The sequence below is a fragment of the Thermobia domestica genome, chromosome 2, assembly GCF_964235325.1.
Source record: "Thermobia domestica chromosome 2, izTheDome1.hap1.1, whole genome shotgun sequence".
Taxonomy (NCBI): domain Eukaryota; kingdom Metazoa; phylum Arthropoda; class Insecta; order Zygentoma; family Lepismatidae; genus Thermobia; species Thermobia domestica.
The window spans coordinates 106,389,650-106,416,980 of record NC_137455.1 but is presented as its reverse complement, the minus strand read 5'-3'; the positions used below and the strand labels follow the sequence as shown (position 1 = coordinate 106,416,980).

The 27,331-nt window shown below is 34.9% G+C and overlaps 1 protein-coding gene across 5 annotated transcripts in view; it reads left to right on the top strand.

Moving 5' to 3' along the window:
• Ca-beta (Calcium channel protein beta subunit) overlaps positions 1-27,331 on the top strand; it is a 636,212-nt gene that overhangs the window by 302,609 nt on the left and 306,272 nt on the right. For 2 of the 5 annotated variants that reach the window (XM_081744567.1, XM_081744550.1), the window contains exon 1: positions 17,246-18,765. The exons of 1 other annotated variant lie outside the window; for it this stretch is intronic. In XM_081744567.1, coding sequence (XP_081600693.1) covers positions 17,767-18,765 — 999 coding nt within the window. In that variant the 5' untranslated portion in view covers positions 17,246-17,766. Of the gene's footprint in view, positions 1-17,243; positions 18,766-27,331 lie in introns of those variants that run through there. 2 more of the 5 variants (XR_014128947.1, XM_081744557.1) reach the window with 2 other exon arrangements.

Below are 27,331 nucleotides of genomic sequence, written 5' to 3'. Positions count from 1 at the left end.
AGTAAAGGAATTGGTTTCAAGGCTGTTTCTGAGTGAATACTTTCTTCAAAATAATATTTAAAATTATAGGAAGATTTTCGAGACACTCGAGTCAAGTCGAGATTTTTACGAGCAGTCTCGACTCGACTCGTGCCTCGACTCGAAAATTCGAGTCGAGAAATACGTTTGTCTCGACTCTTGCGCATCCCTACTTCTGGTGTTCCAGAGTTATACTACCACACACATACAGCACACACACTCACATATGCATCCATTTTTATGTGTGCATATATAAAGATTGTTTATTTTATTTTATTTTCAGAATCTCTGCATCTGTACTTCCAAATAAAATTAGATCATCTTTATACGTTTCTTCTTCGTAACCTTTCTTTTAAACCTTTAGTTTACTGTAGGCATTTGAAATTATGTCATATCTAGTAACTGGGTTCAAAGTTGAGTACGCATACCCAGAGTAAAATCATGGAGAGTACGGCGTGAAAATTTGAAATTTGCTAGTTCGGACACTTTCGACAGTCGTTTGGCTATTCAATAAAATCTTTATACCAGATTTTATTACTTGTAAAACTTATTACTCGTAAAACTTTATTACATTTGTTACATTATTTATGCTATTGTTTTGTGTTTACGGACGTATGTACCCTAATTTATTTTTACAGTATTGCATATACTAAATATTGTACATTCACTAACCACGACATGTACTTACGTGCTCCTGTTGCTATACAGCGAGATAGTTTTTCTATTTGCATACGAGGTAAGCCAACTACATGAACATTTCCTAAGGACATGGTAAAGATAAAAAAGGTTAATAACCACCGCTGAAATCCAGGAGATAGGTATCATATAAGTTATTTTGAACATGATTTTACACTAAATTAGTTCATTATCAAGTTTGTTACATTACATTTCTGTACTCAAATCTTCAAGAATGATTAGAAGAAAAGGCTATTAAAAGCATGGATTTAATAATCTGAATTATTTTTCTCATATTTAGCTTAGACCTGTATTTTTGGAAACCATATTACACTTCCAGTAAGATAAGAAAGAAACCACAAGTGACGTGCCAACGCCCATGATTCCCTCTAAATTCATCCCACTTTGTCTTGGATCGATAACACCAAACCTAGCCACACAACGCTATGCAAGTAAATAGAAAAGCAGTGCGGTCATTGTAATCAAAATCATTAATAATAATAATAATAATAATAATAATAATAATAATAATAATAATAATAATAATAATAATAATAATAATAATAATAATAATAATAATAATAATAATAGGAGACCAAATTATGTTACAACCTAAATGTTAGAATTTACCATGTGTCAAATGTGATAAAGAATTTAAATGACTGCCTTGCCATCACCTTCAACACATAAAAAGCAGCAATTAACAGTTATATTTAAATCCTATTCACATATTTCGCTGGAATTTGATTATATCAAATCCCGTATCTAGCCCTTTAGGTGATTGATGTCACGAACGTTCCTGCTATACAGTACATACCTTCTTTAAAATATCCTATAATCAGAAATCACATAATGTTAAATCTGGGGATTGTGAAGGCCAATGCAATGGTCCGCTACGACCATTCTATCGACTGAAAGGAAGTGTGGTCAAGATAGGGGCGAACTATAAGGCACATCTTGTTGAAAACACCCTGCAAGTCTGATTTGTAGTGGCAGTTCATCAATGGCATACTGTTGCAACATTGTTAACTACACGTCTGATGTCACTGTGAGAGTATCAAAAAAGTAGGGCTCAATTACTCCAGTGGGGGTCACAGAGTAACAAACATTCGCTTTTGGGGAGTCACGTTCATACTTCCACATAAGTCGGAAGATTTTCATTGAACTAGAAAAATGTAGTCAATTGACAAGTCCATTTGTGTTCACAAAGGCTTCGTTGCGGTTTGTCATTACATTCAGTATACATTCTTGGATATTCTGCATTTCAGGTAAAATATGACAACAATCTACTCTAAAACGCTTTTGCGCCATTGTTAAAAAGCTTGGACGACTTGGATGTGATACGGTCGTATCGCAAGGTAGTGTTTCAATATGTGCCTTACTTTTATTCTGGGGAATTCCTGTTTCAAGACTGCACTATCTGGTTGACGTCGAGGAACTGTGCAATAGGGTTTTGTTGCAGAAGCAGCAACGTTCAATTCACATTTTCCTGATCTTGGACGTCCTACATTTCCTCGATAATTGTTCGCTACCGATCCAGCTTCCACAAACTTTCGCAGCGTTGAGCGAATCATTAAACAGTTTGTTGCTTCACGTGCAAATCGCTGCCGAAACATTCGATGGACTACAGTCGGCGAACCATACACTTCCATTAAGCTTATTACAACTCTTCTTTGCTTCAATGTTAATCCATCAGCCATTGTTTAAAATATAAAAATAAATAAATAAATAACAAATAATGAGTCAAGTTGAAGAGAAAAGCAATAGAAGCTAATCTATGGAAAAAATAAAAAGCATGGTGAGTCAAGTTGAAGAGATAAGAAGAGATGATAATGGATGACGAAAATTCAATTTATACATGTTGAGTGTATGGTTAATAAATTAATATTTATATCATTTGAGTGGTAACATAATTTTAGCTGACCCTCTATTATTATTATTATTATTATTATTATTATTATTATTATTATTATTATTATTAATAATAATAATAATAATAATAATAATAATAATAATAATAATAATAATAATAATATGAGGTGAAGCACATTTATATTAATGAAAGGCTTTGTAAGATAAAAAATTAATTTGGCAGTAAAGTCAGTTCTTACATTCCAACGAATATATGATAGATACTTCAATACATTTCCAACATCCTTAATATGATTGTAGAAGGCCTTCTTAAGCTTTTTGTTAGTTCTATTAATTTTTAACTCGTTGAGGACCATGCAAATTGTAGACAAGTATACTTTTTGAGCTGTTTAGGCGAAAGCTAACATGTAGATTCGCAAGATCGTCACTGCAAGTTCTGGTTTGGGATAAATATGTCCCTTTGGTCAGTAAGTCTCTATTTTTTTTTATAAAAAAAGAAAAGAAATAGTTCTATATGTAATAAGTTGCTGTTAAAAAATATACAAAACCAGATGCTGATTACAAAATATAGAATAATTTATATTTGAATCGAGGAGGCTCACACGCGAAGATCGTTCCACAGAATGTAGTATAGCATCTGAAATGTCCCTACATGCTGCAGTAATGCTTTGTTACATATCGTCTGGTGTTGTTGGCACATCCCGGTAGACAATGTCCTTCAGTTTTTCCGCAGAGAGAAAAGGTCTTACGGAGTTAAATTTGGAGAACGAGCCGGCCATTTGACAATTCCGATTGGGAAACATATTATTCAAACATGCTGTAGTGCGTCGTGCATTGTGAGCTGGGTTCTTGTCATGTTGATACCAAATTTCCCTCCTTGTCTGAAGCGCAGTTCATTTTGTAGGAAGTGTATGTATCTGTCAACTTTCAGTGTCCCATGTATGAAAAAATCTCCAAGAGATGCTCACCGATTATTTCACACTAGACGTTAGCATCCCATGACTGCTTGCGTTCCACTTGGCGAAGTCAATGTGTGTTTGTGACAGACTAATAGTGCATGTTCTTGTAACCAAAAGTGCATGTTACAAACCAATAATGTAGGTTAACATTTTCATGATTGGTAAAGGTTGCCTCGTCGCTGAATAGGATACACGACAAATCTGGAGTGTCGTGTTGTAACACCCATGTGCAAAACTAAACACGTTCACACAACTATTCCCATGTAGTTCCTGATGGATGGAGATATGATATGGGTGAAACTTATGTGTATGCAAAATACGTAGTATACTTCACTGACTCATACCATTGTCCCTGGCAATATTACGGAAGCTGGTGTGTGGATTTACAGCAACAGCGTATAGAACATTTGTAGCACCCACTTCACCTACAATTTACTTGTTCCGCACACGTTGTCGCGGTGTTACACTTCCAGTGTCCCTTAATTTTACAAAGAGCTTACCAAAAAAACGTCGCGATAACTGCCGTCTGACCGGATATTTCTCTGTGTACACAGTCTTCTGGGGAATTCTTCCTTCTTTCTACATAGATCAGGTCAGGATCGTGTTGGCTTTTTCTGCGTTTCTAAACACTATCGTCTTCACTCTTACCACGATGACTGCCTGCTATGAACTAGTAAGATCTCGTGGTTCGGCAATCGTAACTTGCTTTGTCAGACACCTCAGACGACATACGTACCGAAGTACTGGCGGTCAAGTGGGTCACCCTTTCTGTTTACAAGCATTCCCATGTAATGGTCATATCTCCGTTACTATATGCAGTAGAAGCATGAGACAAACGGCATTGTATTTCTCCGTGTGTGTCTTTTCATGTTATTTATGTTTTGGGTATCGTTCCATTACAAAAAATTTACTTCGTTCTATGCCACATTTGTTGATATTTTCCCTACCACACCATAACTCCGTTTGACGAACTTAATTTGATATTGTTGTTTACCCTAAACCGTATATCGCTAGCGTTTTTCGTTTCTTCTTTATTTCAGGTGGTGCTTTTAGATCTCACTCTATATTCATGTTGGTCTATAATTTTTAGTTTTTTTTTTTAAAAAAATGTTTTAGGTGAAGATTCATTTGCCAACTTTTTTTTGAAGTTGTTTCCGAAAACCCTGTACATATAATTACTTCTAATAGTGAATTTGTATTGTTTCCCTACAGTAAGGAGATTTTTTAAAAATGAAATTCTATCTTCAACCTTTTTTTTTTCAGACAGAGAGTAGGCCCGAGAGGGAGAGAGAGAGAGAGAGAGAGAGAGAGAGAGAAAGTGAGAATGGGATGGGAGAAAAACTGTTTCCTTTTACAGTCCCTGTGTTCATGCGTTGCAACTAAAAACTTCGTTACAGTAGCTAATTCAGTTTTATAGAAGGCAAATTCTGTAAAAGCATCCATCCATACATTCCACTCTCCCAATGTACAAAATAGGTAGATGAGATGAGACGGGTGGAGGCGGGGAAGGGGGGGATAGGGCAAGGGAGTGAAATGAGTAGCAACCTATTACATTACGCTTCCAATGCCTGATGCACAATCTTCGTTTCTCTCTCTCTCTCTTTCTTTCTTTCTTTTGCTCTATGTTCCGTAGAGTTAGTTAGCGGATGTATACTGTAGGTTTCAATTTATTCTGATGTAAAATGGATTTAATCTCCTACATAAGTACGTAGCACCTATATTATTGTATTAGTGCGTATGCCTACTCTTCGCTAAAGGTCACCTTTTTTTCTTTTAACCAAGATTGTGTTTCGATTTTATTTTTTTCAAATTACGTTAAGTGAGTAGACAAATTAATGGGAACTGGTTTATATAGCGAAGACATGTAACAGTGCCACGAGTACACCACGTGAATTAATTTGGTTTGTACCAAGTTGGTATTTTCTCAATTAATATTGAAATTAGGAGGAGTAGTAGATTACTAATCGTACAATCTTTGGATTTAGTAGAGATGTTAGAGTGAAGATTGAATATATTCTTGAGACGCTTAATTGGCTGTAGAAAATCACTTCTCGCCATCTATTGTTATTTTTACTCTGTAGCAATCAATGTTAAACGGAAACAGTATTGCCAGATCTGAAGATTAGAAAAGAAGCGAGGTTGTGCTTCAAAAATAGCGGGTTTAAACTATTTGTAGCAAAAACGTAAAAACGAATCATTATGCATATTCTTTTCGATTTAATGGAAACCCCTGGAGTTGGAAATACTTCAGATGTCTGTGTTGGCAACGATCAGGCGGCGACTGTAGTTTCGGATTGTTGATGGTGGTGTTAGCGCAAACTCCATACTACGTCAGGAGCAGTAGATCTGTAGTGTTCAATGAACTGGGGAGAAGGTGATAGTACGAAATGGGCGACCTTTCTCATTTCCAAGGAGGCAATTTTGCTTAAGAGCCTGCCTTACTAAAAATAATACGAAATTTACCATTTTCTTTTGCTTGATTATTCATCAGTGAAAGGAGTTAATGAAATGCAAGTTACCACAATCATAGATAATGCTATTCTACAACAGAAAATATGAACCTGAAGAATGTTCAGTGTTGCAATCCATAGAAATTACAGTGTTGCCAGAAAAACAATTTCCCTCAAATCTAAGTTAAGACAGTGAGTAGAGGAATGAACTCAACTGCATTTGATTACGTATCATGTTGTTTTGGTTTCTTGTGATCTACTTTTTAATTAACATTATTATTTAGTTTTAATAACTGTATGTTAAAACTATTTTGTTTATTACAAACTAAATACAACTATTATTTAAAAAGTAGTTTTGCAGGGAAATTGTTTTTCTGGCAACACTGTAATTTTTATGGATGGCAACACTGAACATTCTTCAGGTTCATATTTTGTGTTGTAGAATAGCATTATCTATGATTGTGGTAACTTGCATTTCATTATCTCCTTTCACTAATGAATAAACAAGCAAAAGAAAAATGGTAAAATTTGTATTATTTTTTAGTAAGGAAGGCTCTTAAGTCAGTTTTGTGGTCTCTGAAATAGATATTACAATGTTTACAATATGCTCTTTCCTTGTTATTCCTTCACTTCTTTAATTCATTTGCTAAATTCTTTAAACTGGGAGCCATGAAGTTTGTTTTTATTGTATTTACTCCACTTACTCGTTATTTTAATATGGACAATACAGTAACACAATTAAATTTGCATTTTCACGTTTACATAGCTCCATTCCACTATTAGGCCTAAGCATTAACTGAGACAGCAACACGCTCAGTGATTCTGCAAAAGCGCAAGATCAACAAAAGTCTAGTGTTATCAGATCTGGATTGAACTAATATCGAACATGTTACTTTTAGTAAAACTGTTTCCATTGTGAATAGAATATTCAACGAGCAAAACGTTTATTGTATTATATAAAACTAACAATTTGTGATTTAATATATCGAAATAAGACAGTAGCGCATTCTTATGAGTTATAACTTGCAGGTAATTAAAAGTAGCTCAAAAAGTAGCGTGTCGCCAAACTTGAAATTTTGGTACCTAGCGGACTTTTATTTTTTTTTTAAAAAAAAACGCCTAATCCGCTTGGAGCCCAATCTGGCAACACTGCCCGGAAATGTTTGATTTCTACCACTTCCGGTTTGAATATCACTTCCATCGACAAATTTGATTCCTGACTTTTGACCCTCTGCATTCTGGTTAAAATTGATCGTGATCCATCATGTAGGTAGGGTTGCCAACTGGCCGGTTTTTCACCGGCCTGGCCGGATATATTGCTGTTATTTTGATTAAAGCCGGTGACCGGTACAAACTTCTTACCAGCCCCTTTATGACCGTTTTTTTTTTTCAAATTTGTATCTAGTTCGAAGCAATTTAATCTAATTCGAAAAGTAGATTTAAAAAGTAACTTTCATTGTGTAAATCCAAAACTGTCACCTTTCACCATCTATTAACGATTCATATATTTTGTTCACCTGTTTATATAATTTTAAAGATATGATAGAGACTGTATTAGGAAAATTTTGAATTTAGGAATTTTATACATTTATTGAGGGTGAAAAGGGACTTCTTAAAGCAATTTCCTGTAATTGAAGTATAAGCTTAAAGAATAAATTTCATTTTCCACATCCAAAATTGTCACGTAAAGATTAATATACTTCTGTTCATTTGTTTCGATAATTTTAAAGAAGGGCAGTTACTGGTAAGTAAATACAATAAAATGATCAATGCCGATTTCAGTTTCTCATTTATAGCACAATGTATCTATTTAGCTTATTAGTGAATGTACTACGGATATACAGAATACAGGTGCTAAAGCAATTTTGTTTATGAGAGTACATTTCCTTTCCATGGATTGGCCCGAACAGAGATACTTCACACTTAGACCTATATCGTAGGGAATTTTGAGGGGATGCCGTTTTTTATTTTCCAGAGTTGGCAACCCTACATGTAGGTATGGAGATTTTTTGTCTTGTGGATGAACGGACATACGGTCAGACATTCTAAATATATGGGGCCTTATGCAGAGTCATTTTAGCGTTATACAGTATTAAGAGCTTGACTATTGTGTGATGTTAACTTCTGTATTTAGTAACATGTAAGTGAACAACGATTTATATCGAAGAAGGCCAACCTCGACTTTTTCGCAGGGATGTCCAAACATTTTAGCAGAAATCAAGTTAAGTGAGTCCTATTGTTTTTTTCTATTGTACTTTATTGATTTCTTCTACTGTATTTGGACAACCCTGCGAAAAAGTCCAAGTTGACCTTTTTCCATATAAAATCGTTGCCAACTTCATTTACATGTTACTAAAGAAGGAAGTTAGTATTACGTATTAGTCAAGCTCTTAATACTGCGCTAAAAATGACTTTGCATAGGTCTATAAGTCATTCCTCGCCAGGACAAAATAACAACCACAATTGGAGGGAAAGGGGAGCAATTTCCTTGCCCCTACACAGGCAACGACTCGCTGAACGTGCAAGTCATACATATTCTGAATCTTCGTTCTATTTAGTCTTGTGTATCTTGCACCTTGTGTCATTTGTTCAGATCAAATATGGCCTGATTTGGGAACACTTGAAAATAACACTTGGAAATCAGTAGCATCGTTTCAGATTTTGCCAGAAGGGGTTGGGGGGGGGGGGAAACAGGTTATCCTCCAACATAAGAGTTTGACGGTTTTTGTTACTACATTAGGGGGACGCGGTAGTTCAGTGGTAGATGCTTATCTCTGGTGCATGAGGTTCCTGGTTCGATTCCAGGAGAAATAAGTTTGTGGTGAATAACATCGTGTCCGTGAATTTTCTCGCGGTACTTCCGTTTCCTTCCACATTCTAATTCCATCAATTCTTCCATCATCATTTACTTGCATCAATCATCGTCTTCCTTAGCCTAAAGTACATAATCATGGAACGTTAAACTAAGATATTTCATTTCATTTCATTTACTGTATTAGTATACAGTTTATTAAAAAAAAAAAAGTTCTCAAAACTCAGAGGGAGGAATTGGCTCCCTTCCCTCCTGAAATGAAGCCCCTGTTTTAAATCAGCATTTTCTCTTTCAAAATCATGGGTAGATGAGACGGGTCGGCTTGGTAAACAAGTTAACATATTGACAGTTAGGCTTTAATTGGCAAACATTGAGAGATTCCCCTAAAATATTTTGGTTTGCTTTTATGGTTGAAACCCGTCTACCTAATCACGATTTCGCAATTTTTAAAGTATTTTGATATTTTAGATTCAAAATACACTATGTTTTTCCAAGCAACATGGGTATAAATAGCTAATCATGTGTTGCTCGTGAGCTACATTTCCCGAAATATAGTCAATTACATGTATAATTACCATATTTCTCAGAAAGAATAATTAGCACAGCAATTTCGTCGAAATACTTGTATCTTCCTACAGACCAAGAAGAAACAAATAAAATACTTTCGCGGAACATCGGTAATAATGTTTCTGCAGTGCTGAATTTGACTGTTTCCTGTTGACGATAATTACAACAATCTTAACAAGTGATTAGCAAATCACCTATTGTATCAAAGCAATAATCATCATGAAGTTATCATTTGTGCGTATAACGCAACAAAAAGCGATGTTACTTGTAAGCAACAGGCTCAGATAAAGGGTTAACAGTCAAACCTCGACTGAGGACTATTCTGATGACCAGTTGGACTTTTTCTGTTACACAAGGTGTTTGAAAAATAACTAATAATTTCATTTTAGTTTTGAGTGACCAATGCCGGATTTAGATTTGATGGGGCCCTATGCTATTGAAGATGGGGCTCTTATTACAAGCGGGACTGGTTTAACGGGGCTCCATTAGAAGCGGGGCTTTGAAACGACCCGATCACATGCGGGACTGGGTTATTGGGGCTCCATTCTATCATAAGCGGGGCTGAGAAACAAGCTCCAATTCCGTCTCATATAGCCTCGCTGCTGAAAGGGATGTTAAACTCAAAATCAACTCAACAAGCTCCAATTATAAGCCAAGCTGGAAAACAGGGGCCCTATTCATAACAAACTAGTACAAAATACAAAACACAATTGTTGTGTTTGCGTTTTATCGTATTTGCCTTTTCTTATTATTTTGAAATTACATTACAGTCAGTTTTTCTTTAATTTTTTTGCTCCTAAGCTATAGCTTGTTTAGCTTATACGTAAATCCAGCACTGCGAGTGACGAAAGGAGAGAGAGAAGTATGATAGTCGTGAAAAATGAATCAAATTCGAGATTTCAACAAATTTACACGGTTTATAGTTCACAGATACCGAAAAAGTGATTTTTCGACATTTGTTCACCTGTTCGTCCTTGTGCACTGTACACTCATCTACTGGCCATACCGTTCAACGTATCTCAATTAAATGTTAAACTTAAGGTTTTTATATGATTTTTGAGGAGGGATATTTCGAATTTTCTTCCTACCCTAGAAATAAGGGTAGTTTACTCAAGGGTGAAAATAGAAAAAATTAGTAAATTTTACAAAAACGGCTCTAACGATTCTGTTTATACTTCATAAATCAATTTTCAAAAAAAAAAAAAAAAAAAAGAAAGAAAGAAAAAAGAAAAAGAAAAAGAAAAAGTGGTGTAAGTGGTATGTCATTTTCCTGGGAAAATCGAGAAGGGGTAGTTCATTCTTGGGGATTTATTCTTGGGTAGTTTATATCCTTCGGACGATTTTCTCAGAAACAACTCAAGCCATTTTGTTCATCTATATATACAGAATAATATAAAAATGAAAGTGACCATGTTTGTGACTTTATACCTCTTAATTGAACCAACAAACCGATCTCCATCAAATTTTTAACATAGATGAAGTTCGGACCTAGGATATTTTTTTTTTAAATTTCAATTTGACGGTGCAACTAAGGGGGAGGGGGAGAGGAGCGAGATATTTAAAAATAGTCGAAAATTACCGATATTAGTGTCGAATCAATAGTTTTCGGGGATGCTGAGACGAACACTTCTGATACCGTTTAAATCCAAATTTAACCCTTTATGCCCGAATGAAACGTATTCTCCCCGTGCAAAGAATGGGTATTCTGCTAATATTTCATAAATAAATATTTCATTAATTACTCTATAATAATGTTAAATTATTCCTTACGAAAATATCACAACGGTCAGTTTACTCTTGAAGATGAGTTTCTGTTCAGAATACTTTCTTAGAAACGAGATGGATAGACATTATCTTCAACAATGTCTTTTGTCTACAGCGAGGTTATATAGAACAATACCTACAGTTTAAAGTAGTGGTTACCAACCTTCTTTGATTGATGACACTTTACTGAAAACCCTGACATCGTGACTCACTTGTTTGATTTTTAATTAATAGTAATATAAATTATAATAGTGTATGGCTAGAAGTTTCTATAAAATAGTGACTCTCGATAGTTCTGTGCATCCTTGCAGCCGCTAGAGGCATTTACTGGTACAGTATATTCCAAAACTGATTTTTAACTAAATTTAAATGGTTCATGATTTTTAAATTTTAAAATTCTACGACCCATTCTATGGGATTGCGCGACACACCGGCTGGAAACCACTGGTTTAAAGTGACATCTGAACCACTGTAATGAGTTCGATGTTCTATAGCCGAGAGACGAATCTTAAACCTCATGCACTGAACACATATCGATACTGTTATAGATTGAAAATCATTACTTAATAATTTTCTGGTTTCGTTCGTATGCAGCTAGTTAAAGTTTATTGCATGCATTTTTTTTTTTAAATATTAATTCTTCATTCAACTATGTGATATGAAATCAGAAGCTTTTGCTAATGGCTTTTTCTAGTGAACTTCAGGCACTTTTGAACATTGTTACTTGTAATTGTAATAAAGCAGTAGGAGTTACTACTTGGCTTTCGATACATAACCTGTGTGTTTTTTGAGGAATTGACTACTGGGAAAATATATTTTCTAATCACCTCTATATATGTATATGAATTATTACATAAAAATTGAATGTAACTACGTGTGCGTGGTCAACACGGTCAAATGTCAAAGCCAAATGAAAATGACTTTTGTTGTATAGTTAGGTCCTAATCCCAGCTGGGATATAATTATTTCGCTTTCATTATAATACATAGTCTAAGGGGAAAGTGGGAGTCAGGATTTTTGCAAAAAACTGAGTATCTCAGGAGTGAGTCACGGTGGGTGGTGAATCATGATGAGACGTGTATCAGAATGGATCACGATGGATCATGAGCCCAGTTAGTCGTGAGTCACGGTGGGTGGTGGGTCAGTTGATCATTAGTTAAGTTTTAATTGACCCACACCATCTTTGCACCGTTATCAGTGAATAATGTTAACGAATTGATTTCATTAACGAACTCGGTCAAACAATAGTGATTGGGGCTTTCTATTACAAGAAAACATAATTCAAAAATTCGGTTTCGTTCAAGAGTTATTGAACGGAGTAACAAATGGACCTATGGACGGATGGACGGATTCGTTAACATTCCAATATCATAAGACCTACTTCCGTGATCCTAACAGAATTAGTTCAGTTATTGGCTAGTAACGATAATTAATTTACCATGAATCACAAAGAATGACAATATGTTGAATGATACTATAAACGAAATAAAATTTCTAGTTTTACATCTCACGCTTGTGCCCTTTAGACTAAAGCAGATAGATGGTTAATGAAAGTGAAACATTATGAAGAATGTGGTATATTTATAATTTCGTTTAATGTTTTATCCATTATCCATGAGTAAATCAAATATTAAAATAAAATTATTAACATTGTACTAATTTGTGTCTAACCGTATTTCGTTGTCATTTTCTTTTCTTAAAATTTTAATTTTATATAATTAATATGAAAATATTTAACATTACTTAATTAATAAGCATTTTAAATTTCGAATAAGTTTCTTTCCTCATTTATTGGGCTACCACATAAACAGAAATTTATTTCTGACAGTAGCATATACAAAATGCTTTTATTGGGAGAGGTCTCAAGCCTTTAATGTCGTATCCTTTCAAGACACACGTGATTTTGTATATTTATGCAGTAAATGTTTACTTTTCGTAATATCTTGTTCAGGGGCGTTAAAATCTCGAAGCCTTTTGCATACACCACGGATTTCTAATATCAGCTTATTCCAAAATTTTATAGACAATATGTCTAGACGCTACAAGCGAGGTTCAAGCGAGGTCTGTGAATTTTATTCTGCTTTTGTAAAATATAAATCTTATTTTTTTTAAATATAAAAAAGTAGCATTTCATTAATACGCACTAACTCAACTGCCAATCAGTGTTCTTCCTGTAGAATGACGCAAATAAGAACTTTTTTTAATGGTGGAAAGAGAGTCATACTCCATAACTTCCAATTATATATTAACTCTTCCACAACTACATTCACACAGCACTTTAGTTTATAGAGCAAACGTCACAGAATGGGGAAACTTTATTGAGCGCAGGTGGCGAGAGGTACCCGTGCGTCACGAACTTCAGAGGGAAAAAATAATAAAAAGCTTAAGCGTACATGTGTATATAAATCGAAGATATTATATATATACATGAACATTCTCCCCCCAATCACTATTCTATTTGGATGATGCCCTCATGTGCAGTACATCAGCTACTACAAAGGGACGCTCCCTACAGAGTGTGATCAAATGGATCAATGTGTTAGCTACACTAGAAAGCATCACCCCTCTCTCTTTTAACCCCCCCTGCTGTCGCACGATGTCTTTCCCCACTCCCTTCTTAAACCCTCTTCTGCTTTCGATTGCATCTCCCTTTAAGCGGAATTGGTTATCAAAGTAATGTCATCTTCATGGATCGTTGGTTATCAACAGATTTTGGCTTTGACAATGAATTAGGCACGTACTTGCGAAGAAACCTTACGTGTGTAGTGTGGTTATTTCTGTTAAAAACCGATAGGATGGAAACGTCTAGTGAAGAGGTGGGGTCACCAGCATAAACGTAGCTTAAGTCTGAAGGTAGCGAAAGTAGCATTATTAAGAACGTTTTAAGTCTATGTAGTTTTATATGTATCCCTATCTTTCTAATGTATATTTGTAGAATGTGACAAAATTCACAATAATTGAATCAATTTCAAGACATGAAATATTCAAACTTTTTTTTCCCAAAAAATTGAATCAAATAATCCCCGCACTTACATAGTAAAGAACACTTAATTTTTTTCATATTCAGAAACATGCTCCCAATGATGAAACTTTCACAACAATGAAAGAAACAAAATATTACCAAAGAGCATGGATTAGTCTATAATTTGTTGATTCAGATTGCCTTAGTTTGAATATTTCATATCTTTGAAGTTGATTCAATTATTGTGAATATTGTCACATCCTACAAAAGATATTCGAAAAATAGAATAAACGTCTACCATCTTTTCGCGATTGTATAACTTTATACTCACCTTATAATGAACGGGGATTTAAAATTGGTTTGATTTTATTGTTCTCGTCTTCAGAGCTATTTAAATGTCCCTTTCTTTGTGGAAATTGCATTCTATAATTTATAAATCAAATAGTATTAAATTAGCACTATGATTATCAGTAGTATTATTTCAGTAGCATTAATTTTGTGTTTAGTACAAATGCATTTTGACAAACAAAGGAACATTTAATTAGTCGTAAAGGAGAAATCAGTAAAATACAAAATCACTAAAATATCTGTTCAGTTCATAGAAAAAAAAAGGAAGAAGGACACTTCCCCAAATAAATCATTGGAGTAAAAAAGCAAAGATGGTTCAGGTGCTGAACATCGTTAATGTACAGCCCTGTTCAAAAATACTGCACCACCCACCTTGCTTTAAAATACCGTGGCAACCGCACATAAGAAATTTAGTTTAAGAAAATCCATATATGTGTTTGATTTAATTGCAGTTGTGGACTAGACCACAGAACTTTTCGAAGAGAGATTATGGTTGAAGCGGGGCAGCTTTTTCTTGAACAAGAGTGTACAAGTGCCTCATTTCAACAAGATTAGTAAAATTAACTCAAGAACTAACTTTAACGAACAACTTAGAAATATAACTTCAATTAAGAAAGAGAGAGGAGAGGGAAAAAGAAAGAGTTAGAGAGGGAGAGAGAGAAACTTTGAAGCGTTCCCAGTATCCAATAATCTATCCATACACTTTCCCCTAAAAGATAGAAGGTGGAGTTATACTATTTCGAAAACATACGATGTCAATATAATCGTAATTTCCTTGATTTTGACGGTAAAAAAGATTGATCTTATGTTTTGAGAAACAGCTTGAAGTAAGGTAGGCCAGTCACTTCCGCTAAAATTTGGAAATTCTTAAAAGAAAAGGAAAGAAACAACCAAAATCTCATAACATTTTACTGTACATTTTATAAATAAAAGAATATTAATTTTTCATTCTTTTATAGTATATTATATTTAGATATTTTGATTTGCAATACACTTTTCTATGAGAGTTTAAAGACAAATTGCAATTACTATAATTTTTCTTTAACTGATGAAAATTTTAAAATTAAAAAAAGTCCATAAATACTTTTTTTCCTAATCTACAGAACAAGCAAAAAGTAAGTAAATACTTTTCAATCCCTTCAGTATCCCTTCAGTTTGGATACACAGAACAATGTTTTGTTTGTTCTATGTTTAAGACCATTTTTCGGCATCAACACCGAGACTGTACGAGATATGGACATGCAGTTATAATGTGACGTACTTTCCTTGACTCTCCTTGTGTTAGAGCTAATCGTTTAGCAGAGAGGGAGCGTACGAGTTAGTTCACAGTGCGATGCTGAAATCTTAAATCAAGATTGCTTTTCACCTACATGTTTGTGTTTTTGTCAAATTTTGTCAGTTTTATTTCTTTCTTCAACAACTCTTTACAAAATCACAATAATACTTTAAAATGTGGGATGAATTCTCATTTTTGGCAATCAATTTCGGAAGTATTAATAAATAAACATGTCACAATATCATAATAAATTCAGGATTTCTGGGACATTGGCCATCCTAATTAAGAGCAACATGGACGCTGGACGAGGTATGCACTTTTGCTGGTGGCTTTTTAAAAAAAGTTTATTTCTTTCATCAAACCCTTATATTGAATAATGAATATTGTACAGTAATTGGCAGAGGGAGAACTTTCTCTGATATATAAAGGGTACATTCTTTAAGGAAATTATGTAAGGGGCTTCTCCCCTTTCGTAGTACATTATTCGTATTTCTGATCCAAAGACAAATTAATGAAATGTTCGTTCATATATCTGTACATAGATACGAATACATTTCTGGATAGTGACGAAAAATTTATAAATTAATCTGTGGCTGCTCATGAGAAAAGTCATATAGGTAAAACGTACAGTGTTGTCGCTATTCTCATTCTTGTATAGAAGGATGAGAACATTAGGCAAGATTTGTATGATTTCCCTCAAGAGAAGTTACGGAAACGAATTAAGTTCATTAAAAAAAGAAAAAAAAAAGAAAAAAGAAAGAAAAGAAAAGAAAGAACATTTTGCGCTACCAAGAGTGCGTGGATTTGTGAGCTGCGTTTGGTACTCGGTAAAGGGACCTGTAGTGCGATTTTAAATACACACTAAGAAAAATACAAATTATCTTATCTGACGGGAGGAAGTTACATAAAATCATTTTTAACTCCATTCTTTAGTAATACTGGTGTACACAGAATTTCATCAAAGGGGAGGGAGATCAACCACTTAGTCTCATATTATTTCAGGACAAGACTGATTTTTTTAAATGTATAGTAAATGATTATTTTTCTATCATATCTTCTTCAAGGGGGAATTTAAATCCCTAGACCTCCCCTTTTCCCTTGTTCACGCCACTGATTGGTAGACACACTTTTATTATAGCACACGACAAGTTTGTGGGTTTATCGAAGAGTCCATTTTTCTTACTTCTTATTGACAATTAATCCATTTCGTTTAGCATTGATCTTTATCTATTAATATATCTATTGATCCGTTGTGTCCAAGTATAAGCACGAGACACACGTAGTCTTTATGCTTACAATTTTATTATTGTAATATAATTGCATTGTTCATATTACTTTTTATTATTATTATTATTATTATTATTATTATTATTATTATTATTATTATTATTATTACTGTTCGATGGCTTTACGGCTTTATTGAGTCCTATTCATCCATCAATATCTTGTGCGCTTCCGACCGGCAACTGTTTGTTTACTTGACAGCCACCTAGCGGCTATACGCATCAACCTGGGGAAGGAGGCAGATGGATGCATTTTGCTTTGAAGTCTCGGCCGAGCGCGAGAGCGACTAAACGCACTAAGTAACCACCTGTTTTAGAGGTCACGTGAATTTGTTTATTGTACTCAAAATGTAAAGCGCTGTTTCAGAGCATAGAAGGTCGGAAACTTTCCAGTGTTAATAAAGTGTGCAAAGAGAACCCCGTGTTTCTGTTGTTATACGGAACGTGAACACGTAAATATACCCATATAAAGTGAAAGAACACCACTACTTGTTCGCACGGATGCTATTTTCAGTGGTTATACAAGTGTTTGAATGCATTTTGATTTTTCACCATGTGAATTTTTTTTCGCATCATCAAGAGTCAATGAGAACAATCACACATGTTAGGTTAATTGACAAATTATGGGTCTTATGATGTTTGTATGTGTTTATGTGAAAAGTCTATTGGTGCGATGTTGTGACAAGACACAGTGTAGCTGTTTGCACGTGTGTTAGTTAAAAGTGATGTCAGTCGGTCTACTGACTCTTTGAAGTGAAACTAGGGTACGAGGTAAGCAACATGTTTCCGCGCAAAGGTATTGGTGACGCGATTCCAGGTTCGAATCCTGAGTATGACACAAGCTCTGAACACATTCCTTTAAGGTTAATGGATGCTGGAGAATTGCCATGTCCATGTTGTGGGGATTCCCCTCATGCCGAAGAGACAGATAAACTTCTATCAGCTCCTGATCCATGGGTTTTAATGCAAACAGCTCACCAAGACGGTGACCGCACCCCGTCCCCTTCTGTGGAAACCGACTCATGCAACAGGTGTCCACAAGATAATGGTGATGCTGATGAAGAAGAAATAGTGGTGGAGCGTGAAGCGTTTCAAGGGGGGGTGCGAAATGGAGGGAGTTTGGCAGTGCATCATCCTGAAGTACGTTGTTACAGTGTAAGTGATTCACCATCAAGGGCACTGCATAATCGTTTAATTGACTTAGTGTCGCGGCTAGTTCGTGTAAGACGTTCTTCTAGTGGGGATAGTGGTTCTGATACATCAACGTCCTTGCTACAAACTGGGACAACGCCACCACCAACACCTTCAATTCGAATTGACCGCAGTGATTCAGAACCCTGTCCCACTTACAAGTACTCTCCATCTCCTATTAGAGCATTGCCTTTCGCAATTATGCCCGGGTCTCCACTTCGAACCCGAAGTCCATCTGCTCCGGTGAACCGTGCTCGTATATATAGCACAACACGTCCATATTTAACTTACGAATACCTGTCGGCTTTAGAACAATGCGGAATGTTAGAGAGTTTTATTCGAGAGGTTCCAACCCCTGCACGAACTCCTTTAGCCTCAACGCCAGTTGTGAACACTCCAGCGTCCACACCGTCCTCTGAGGGAAGCCCTGCGTCATTGAGGGCTTTCCTCAATCGTAACAAACCTGGTTTACCTCCTCGGTTATGCCCGAGGGGCATTGAAGCTGGACAAGTGATCAGAGGCTACGAATCAAAATTAAAAAATGGCTCTCCTCCAGTTCGTCCGGAATTGGAAGCAATACATAAGCAGGTAAGTTCTTTCTATAACATTCAGTGATTCGTAAATTTTTAATGTTGAGAGAGCGAGATGCATGTTAAATACATGCTCAGAGCCTAAACTTCCAATCCCTATTGTACTCTTATGTCGAGTTTCTTTGTCCATTCCCATATTCTTATCAGTTCTGTACCATATTCTTACCTACGAGACAATAGTTGATGAAAAAGGTGTAGTAAAGGTCAGCGGCGAATCCGCGCGGGGGATCCACCGGGTCAGGACATTGCCCTCCAAAACTTCGTAACTCAACATACATGTACACAATTTCTTAATAAAAATACATTTGCTTAGCGGAGAAATAATTTGTGTAGCATAAAGATTTGATCTAACATTTCAGTTATATTATTTCTTTCCTTATGGGCCACAGTGGCTCAGTGATAGAGCATTCACCTCTGGTGCACGGGGTTCTTGGTTCGATCCCAGCTCGCATCAATTGAGCTTTGTGGTGGACAAACATCGTGTCGGTGGGTCTCCTTAGGGTTTTCTCGTTTCCTCTCACTTTTTTCATTTCACTATTCCATTCATTTCTCATCACCACTGTCTCCTTTAGCCTAACCAGCATAACCGTGGGACGTAAAACTTAAAGATTTCTTTTCATTTCATTTTCTTTCTTTTTCTTATAAAAAAACTAGTTCTATAATTTTTTTTCTTAGAATGTAGGTGGCAGTACTTAAAATACTTACCGTCTTTTCGGGTGTAGAATAACAACGGCTCAATACTACAATACATAGACATAGTGTCTTGTAATATTGGACCACCTGCAAAGAAGAGTGGAGTTCATCCAACAATTGTAGTATTAGAACCCCCCAGAAACTTTAGACCTCTCCCAACATAAATTTCTGGGTACACCCCTGATGAAAGTATTTTCTCGTCTCGAAAAGTATATATGTGTCTTTTGAAAGAGCTTTGTCTCGTCTCGTATCTGTTACGAAGATTCTGTCTTTTGTTTCGTTTCGTGGTTAACCATAGTTCTAAAGCATCGCCAATGTCATAGTAGCTTAATGGTGGGTGACTTTGATTCGATCTTACCTCATATGAGCTGGTGGACAGCATCGTGTTGGTAGTCTTTACACCATTATTTTCTCCCATTCTATTCGTCTTATAACTTGTTTTTTTTTTTTTTTTTTTCAATTATTCACTTTGAATTCTCGCCCGTTATGCATATATGGTATAACTACGAGCCGCTAAACTAACTATTTCCTTTCACTTAATTAGAGCCTGGAGAGGTGGGAAGTTCACTACAGTTTTGCTATTGCAGAGAAATATCGTCCTGTATTGATTTTTTTAAAAAAACAAACCTTTATTATGAGAAAACATTACATTTACAACATAGCCAAATAGCCACCTCATCATTTACTTTCTTAGACCTCCAATTCAGCTTTAATAAGAGGTTTGTTCTATATGTTTTCGTTATAAACAACAATTAGAGATTTTTAGGGGGGTTGAGGAGAAGGATTTGAGTAACTCCAAATACCAATTTTGGTACCCTATAATTCTCGAACCGAAGATTTTCGCATCATAATATTTCATGTATATATTAATTTCGGGAAAATCTATCATCTTGCCAAATCGTCGGTGAAGGGGCGAAGTGGCGTAACTTGAAAACGTGATTTTGAAATACGACCACAATCCATCCTTACTTAACCTGCTCTATTGAACGAGACATTTTAAATCGATCTCCAGTAAAATTACAAAAATCAAGATACGCTACTTCAACCCTTCACTGATGAAGTTTGTTAAAATATCGGAAAAGTTTCATTTATCGCATAGAGATTTTTTTTTCGAAAAAAAAAATTGATGAAGTCAAAACCTCCAAATTTGGTGGCCTTTAATTCAGAAACTAAAGGTCTTCGCACCACAATATTTTATGGTTACTAAGCTTATCAAAGTTCATCATCTTGCCAAATTTGGTCCTTTGTGATTTATTTCTTGAAAAAATAAAATATGAAAACACTTCAGACTTGGGTGGAGATATTTCAAGCTATCACAAAGGCGAAGTCGTTACCATAATCGCGAAAGTGCTAACTATCCTGCATAGTCACGAAAGAGCGTGCAAATCAGATCATGGTGGTTATGATGCTAACAGTTTTAACTAGACATGCTTTTCATGTTCTTCACAATATTTAGAATCCATGACACTGATCTAAGGAATGACGTTCATAAACTTGAAGGATGTTCGAATATTTCCAAGAATAATATTGAACTAGCTCTGTGTATTTGATCGTTCAATTCATCTCATGTTATATATTCATATTCATATTATTTTCATATTCATTGTGATACAAGTAACCCAATTAGAAGAATAAACATTTTATGAAAAAGGGGCCGTGATGGTTAAGTGGTAGGGCCTTCACTTCTGGTGCGTGGGATTCTTGTTTCGAGACCAGCTTGCGCCACCTGGGCCTTTTGGTGGGCAAATACCATGTGCGCGGGTTTTCTCGGGGTTCTCCCATTCCTTCCCGCGTTCTTCAGTCCATCATTTCATTCATTTCTAATCATCACCGTCTCCTTTAGTCCACACGGCACAACAGTGGGATGAAAACTCAAAGATTTTACCTCATTTCATTAAAAGATTGCAGAACATTTCTAGCTAAAATTAGAGCTTAGCAATTGAACTCGATACAAATGATAATGTTTCCTGATTTTAGAAGAAATTTAACGGTCGTTTGTCGTGTCTATATATATACAAAACGGTCCCCTGCTATAGAAGTCTCTCCATCAGCACACATGACAATAATTTCCCTTAACTAAATACGGTAAAAGAAAGCGAGAGCTAGAATGAAAGAAAAAAGTGACGTATCAATACGCGGTGAATAGATAATTGCCTAATAGATATGCAACCCAATTTACAGTTGTTTTTTGGATTGCCTAACACTAGTTAAAAGATCAATGTTGGTTAGATTCTAACGCACCGCGGACTAGAATAAAAAAAGACTCAAACATGACGACCATTTTCTACTTTCCTTCCCTCCACCTGAGATTATGGCATATTATTTCTTAATAAGTCATATAGTTTCTGAATTGCTGCTCTATTGTGTCTTCCAGCTTCCTATTTCGTGTGTAAGATCAGTTAGAGTCTGAACAACGAACTTTTGAAAGTAACTCTATGAAATCTGCATTTTCCTAAAAATCGCTCTTTGTGCCAACGGTCTTACCTTGCTGAATAAACTTGGTAACCAAAAAGTCAAGGAAAAAAATCATAGCTAAAAAAAAACAACGCTTTATTCTGGTATATTATTATGGTCAGCTATGCATTTTCTGTTGCACGTTAAGTTTAAAAAATGAAACAAATCATAAATTTTCTGTGTTAAATCAAGGGCCGAATGAAAGATACTCGCGAGCAGCCATGTGGCCGCAACTCATTTACAATACTCTAAATATTAACACACGACAAGTTCGTAATGATATTCTTTTAGATAAAATTACAAGAAATATATGGAAACATTAACTGAAAGACATTTAAAAATTAAAGCACCCTCAGGTATGTAATTTTGTTCAACACGGTAAGAACTACTGATAGATAATGTCTTATTTTTGGACAAAATTTTGTATTATTATGTGGAACCATGTTATAGAATTTGCATTTAAATAAAAATAAACGTTAAAATGTACTTTCGTTCTTAAATTATGCGAGTCAATTTTCATGAACGATCTTTAACGTACATATAAGGAATATTAAGCTCTTAATCTGAATATTCCTGTGACAAATTTCGAAATATAAGCTTGGGTCGTGTGAAACCCGTTTTGGTTTTCAATAAAGCAAGATTGTCTAAAATATAGGTTTACTTTTAGAAACAAAATTTAAGACAATTTTCCAAAAAAAATTCATCAAAAGTATATACACTGTGAAGCTAATTAAATTTTTGTTATGGCATGTACAATATGGTATAATTCTTATGATAATTATTGATAAAGTTCGTAAAATAAATAAATAAATCTATCATCGGAGAACGAAAACGTTTGTTCCCATCCTGAATTTACCATATTCCACTTACACTGCAATGCAATAAAATACAATAAAAATACAATACAATACAATAAAAATATGTAAAAAAAATGAAGAAATTAACCTTGATAGGTATTGCAAGAATGATATATCCAGGCCCATTTTTATACACGGGCACACTGGGCACTGTCTAAACTTAAATCTAAATCTAAGTCTGTCCTGATGGATGATTTCAATGATAAATTTGTCATTTTCAACTCTCTTTAAGAAGTATGCTTGTTTGTTTTAAAGCAAATCTTCCTCTAATTGTTTTGAAGGGTCCTGGATCCATTGAACTCATTTGCTTTTATGATGGATAAGATTGTGCCTGTAGGAGTCTTTTCTCGGTAACTTTATTCCGCCCCTCGATCACTTCCATTTGCCATTCACTTTTCTTTAACCTAAAGGGCATAAACGTGGACAGTGAAGATTTAATTAATGAATTTTTCTTCACTCCCAGACATAACAGCTCTTTTCCATAAACTTGTAACTTCCAATGGAAATGGATAAATCTCATGGTTGAACTAGTGACTAGTGCGTGGGGGCTTGATACACGAGTTACCGGGTTCGATTACCAGCAGAAGATCACACTACAGTGGTTGAGATTCTACTTTAAAGTGTCTTTCTTTCAATATAACCTCACTGTTGACAAATAAACGTAAACATAAATTAATGACTACGTATGGACATAGTCTTGCCTTAGAAAACGATATGGAATGAATTAATTATTGATTATTCATATTTCCAGATTCCTTCTGTAGCCTAGAAAGCACATGTTACATCAACATAATTGACAAAAGTATCGGATACACTTACTAAGTAATGCATTTCATAGAATTTTAAGAATATTGCCTACTACAAAAATTTAGAGCCTTTTCTCTAAGTAGGAAATTTTCAGGTTTTCTTCAAATGGGAAAATATTGTGATCAACCTCTCATTCCATGCAGAATTCGGTAAATTGAAAATTTTAAACACAAAATAATGATGCTCTATAAGTATAGTTGATTCCTTGAGCACCTTGTGTATGATACTGCTTTACACTTTTTTGCATTATTTACATTTAAAAAAAGTAAATGTGGTACGAGAACGGTAATTCTATATAGTCCACTCTGAGAAATAGAACAGTTAACGCAGGGATGCAAATAAGCAACAAAATTTTACTACCCCAAGAAAAATGCTGCTAGCTCACATCCCATAATAGAAATAATTTACCTACCTTCAGTATGATATTAGATACTCTCCCGCACGGATGAACCACTCGCCTGGGAGAGTGAGCGAGTGGTTATTTGCATCTCTGAGTTAACGTATATACGTATTGACATGATTTTATAATCCGCTGTTGGATGAAATTTTCTCAACTATTCTTCCTAACGAAATGTTTGAAATTTTTAAAAAATTTATTTCGCAATGCTTCTTGATTTTGTCAAACCGCTTGTACAAGGACGCTTTTCTGGTTTTTTCCTGCCTGAGTCCATCCTCTAATCTCGAAAATAGTTTATGTCTGTGAAAAATCTTGGACTTGGCATCATATTAACTTACGAGCCTCACATTTTGACCTAACGAACTTCTTTACCAGGGGGTTACTGTAAATATGTGCGGATAATGTATTGTTTGAAGTATTAGTGTAAGACAAATATTTTGGTAGAATCATATCTTTGTGGTTTTATCCAAAATGGTGGACAAGAAAAATTAAGAAATTGATCTACACATCCTCAGAAATTGACCATCACAAGCATATTTCAATATACCGTTGGTGATAAAATTGTTGGATCGACAGACATAACACATTTTATTAAATTAAGGTAATTTCATTATCAGCGCCTCAAGATTTTGTAATGAATGACATCTTGACATATGGGGTCTATGTATGCTTTGACCTGATTCTTTTTCACGTACTTTTATGCTTTATAGTCAATTCTTGTTCATGAGTTCAAAAACTAATCAAAGCAATTCACTTCCTAAATCCAAGGATCAATCTAACATAGTAATTCCGTGATTGATCTTACTTTGAAAGCCGCATGAGGGCTGTTGGAGCTAAACTAGTAGATGTGCCTGTTGTGATGTAGTATGGGCAGAAAGTGAGTGAAATTGTACATATACCGTTAGTTAGCGATTGTTAAAGAAATAGTGTGTGCATTGTTTAGATTGAAAGAGAATCTAGATTATGTTGAGGTAAATAATATATGTATGGTTGAAGATTTGTGAACATATATTAGTTACAGACAGTTGTGATTGTATATCCGGTGAAGATTATTTTGGACAAGTCATATGAAAGGTTAGGATTTAGGATTTAGATTTCTGGGCTTTCGGCATCTAAGGACATTTAGCCATTCACGTTTTGAGGGATGACGTCCCTCGGTGACCACACTATCCGAGGAAAGGGAAGGAAGAAAGGATGGGGGAAGGAAGGAAGCGGCCTGGGACCTATAAGTTAGGTACCACCCCGGCATTTGCCTAGTGTGAATGAGGAAAACCCAAGAAAACCTCACTCAGGGTTTGACACTTTTTCGACCGAGTGCCCCCACCGGGAATCGAACCCAGGACCAGAAGCACCGTAGGCGAAAGCGTTAGCAACTACGCTATGCGGGGCCACTCATGTAAAAGGTGTATACCTACAAAAGGTATAGAATAAAAGTGATACTTGGAGCAAAGTTATGATACCGATTTTGGACTAGTCGTTAGTAATATAGTAGACACAGTTTAAAGTACAGTATTTGTTTTAAAAGGACTATTTATATTGGAGCTAAACTAGTAGAGGTGCCCTGTGAAGGAGTTAAAACTATTTGCATAGTCATTTGTTTACATATTCAGAGACCGCAGTTGTAGATATATTTTAAAAGGTTTAACTGTGATTAAAATAATGCACTGAAACTGAGTGGAAATTGATTAAATATTTGTCATCTAAGACAAAATTTAAAGAAAAACCGGATATGCAAAATGAGGTGAAAAATTGATATAAAATAACATTCACACAAACCTAGAAAAGTTGAATAAAACTATATAAAAATAAAAAAAAATAGTATTGCGTAATATATGTATACTATAGGTAAACGTGTTAATATGGTAGCGATGCACCTGCAACAGAATAATCAGAAGCATTTATTACATGACGGTTGGGTTAGAAATGCAAATGTTTGGATAAAAAAAGAGAAAAAAAAATCCAGCTACAAAGAAAAGGTAGTAATTTTCACTGTTGTAAGATAAAGAGGTATATGAGAATCTTATAACCTTGAATTTGTTGCACTTTCCTTTCGGCCACTGAATTGACTTTAAAAGAGTAGAACGCCATCTTACAAAGGCATTTACATACTCATGCTGTAAAGAGAAAGAAAGAAGGAAAAATAAAAAAAGCTAGAAAAAGGGTTAAATAAGGAATGAACTGTACCGTACCATTTTGTAAATGTCAAAAAAAAAAAAAAAAAAAAAACTGAAGTACTTTCGTAAATAGTGGACAGCTGATTTAAAGTAAAAAGAAGAAGAAGAAGAAGAAATCTGGAAGTTTACAAGGAACCAGAACCGGTTTTATGATGTAATCATAATCTCCTTCCTTCTTCCTTCACGCTTCATGATTGTGACTTCCCAAAATGAAACAACGCACGTTCGATGACCCATTAGCTTTATTCTTTCAACATTAAATTTCTGGCAATATCGTAGTTAGCCAGAGGTATAAAGTTGAGTATTCGTTTTCTAATAGTATTTAGCGAATACATAAGAAATCAAATACTATCCTATAATAATTATTGACTGAGTGTCCATAAGGGAGAGTGTTCAAAATAAGTCTCTCGCTCCACTTGACACTCAAAAATATTTTACTTGTATAAAGTAGCTGGTTATTTACTTTATGATTCCTACTTATATGTACAGTATGAATAAGTTTAAACTTTCTGTATTACAGAGTAATAAATACAAAAAGTTCGAAACCAATTACATTGTATGTGGTGGTATAGCTGCCCTCAGTAAGGAGTAGTTTCGCCCCTGAATATAGAAAGTTGTTCAGTTCTTGAAAATACATGTAAAAATATACTAATTTACTCTCACACATGATAGTACTTAAATATATTTATACTAAATATATTTATCATACTATAGTTTATTTACTTCGATATGGAAGACCCGGGTTCGATTTCCGGCCGGTGCACATGTGGCTCTGATTACACTTTAAGCTGTAAGTCCACAGCTGATATTGTCTCTGTGCTGAAAGGGACACTAAGCTAAAAATTAAATCAAATTAAATATAGTTTATTTACACTAGTTAATAAGGCTATGTGCGCAAATAATAGTTGTTTTATATAATGTACTATGTGCACGCATGCATCAAAATGTGTGTATTCGCGAATATGCTGTATATCGATCTGTTGTCCCCCTCTTTGGTATTAGTCTTTTGCCCCCTTCCTTGGAAACAGATCCTGCGGGCTTCCCTGCGTTGTTGAACTACTTTTTTGTTTGTATTTCATATATATTATTATATATGAATTCAATAATATCCTGTAATAATAATAATAATAATAATAATACCGAAATTTTATATATATATATATATATATATATATATATATA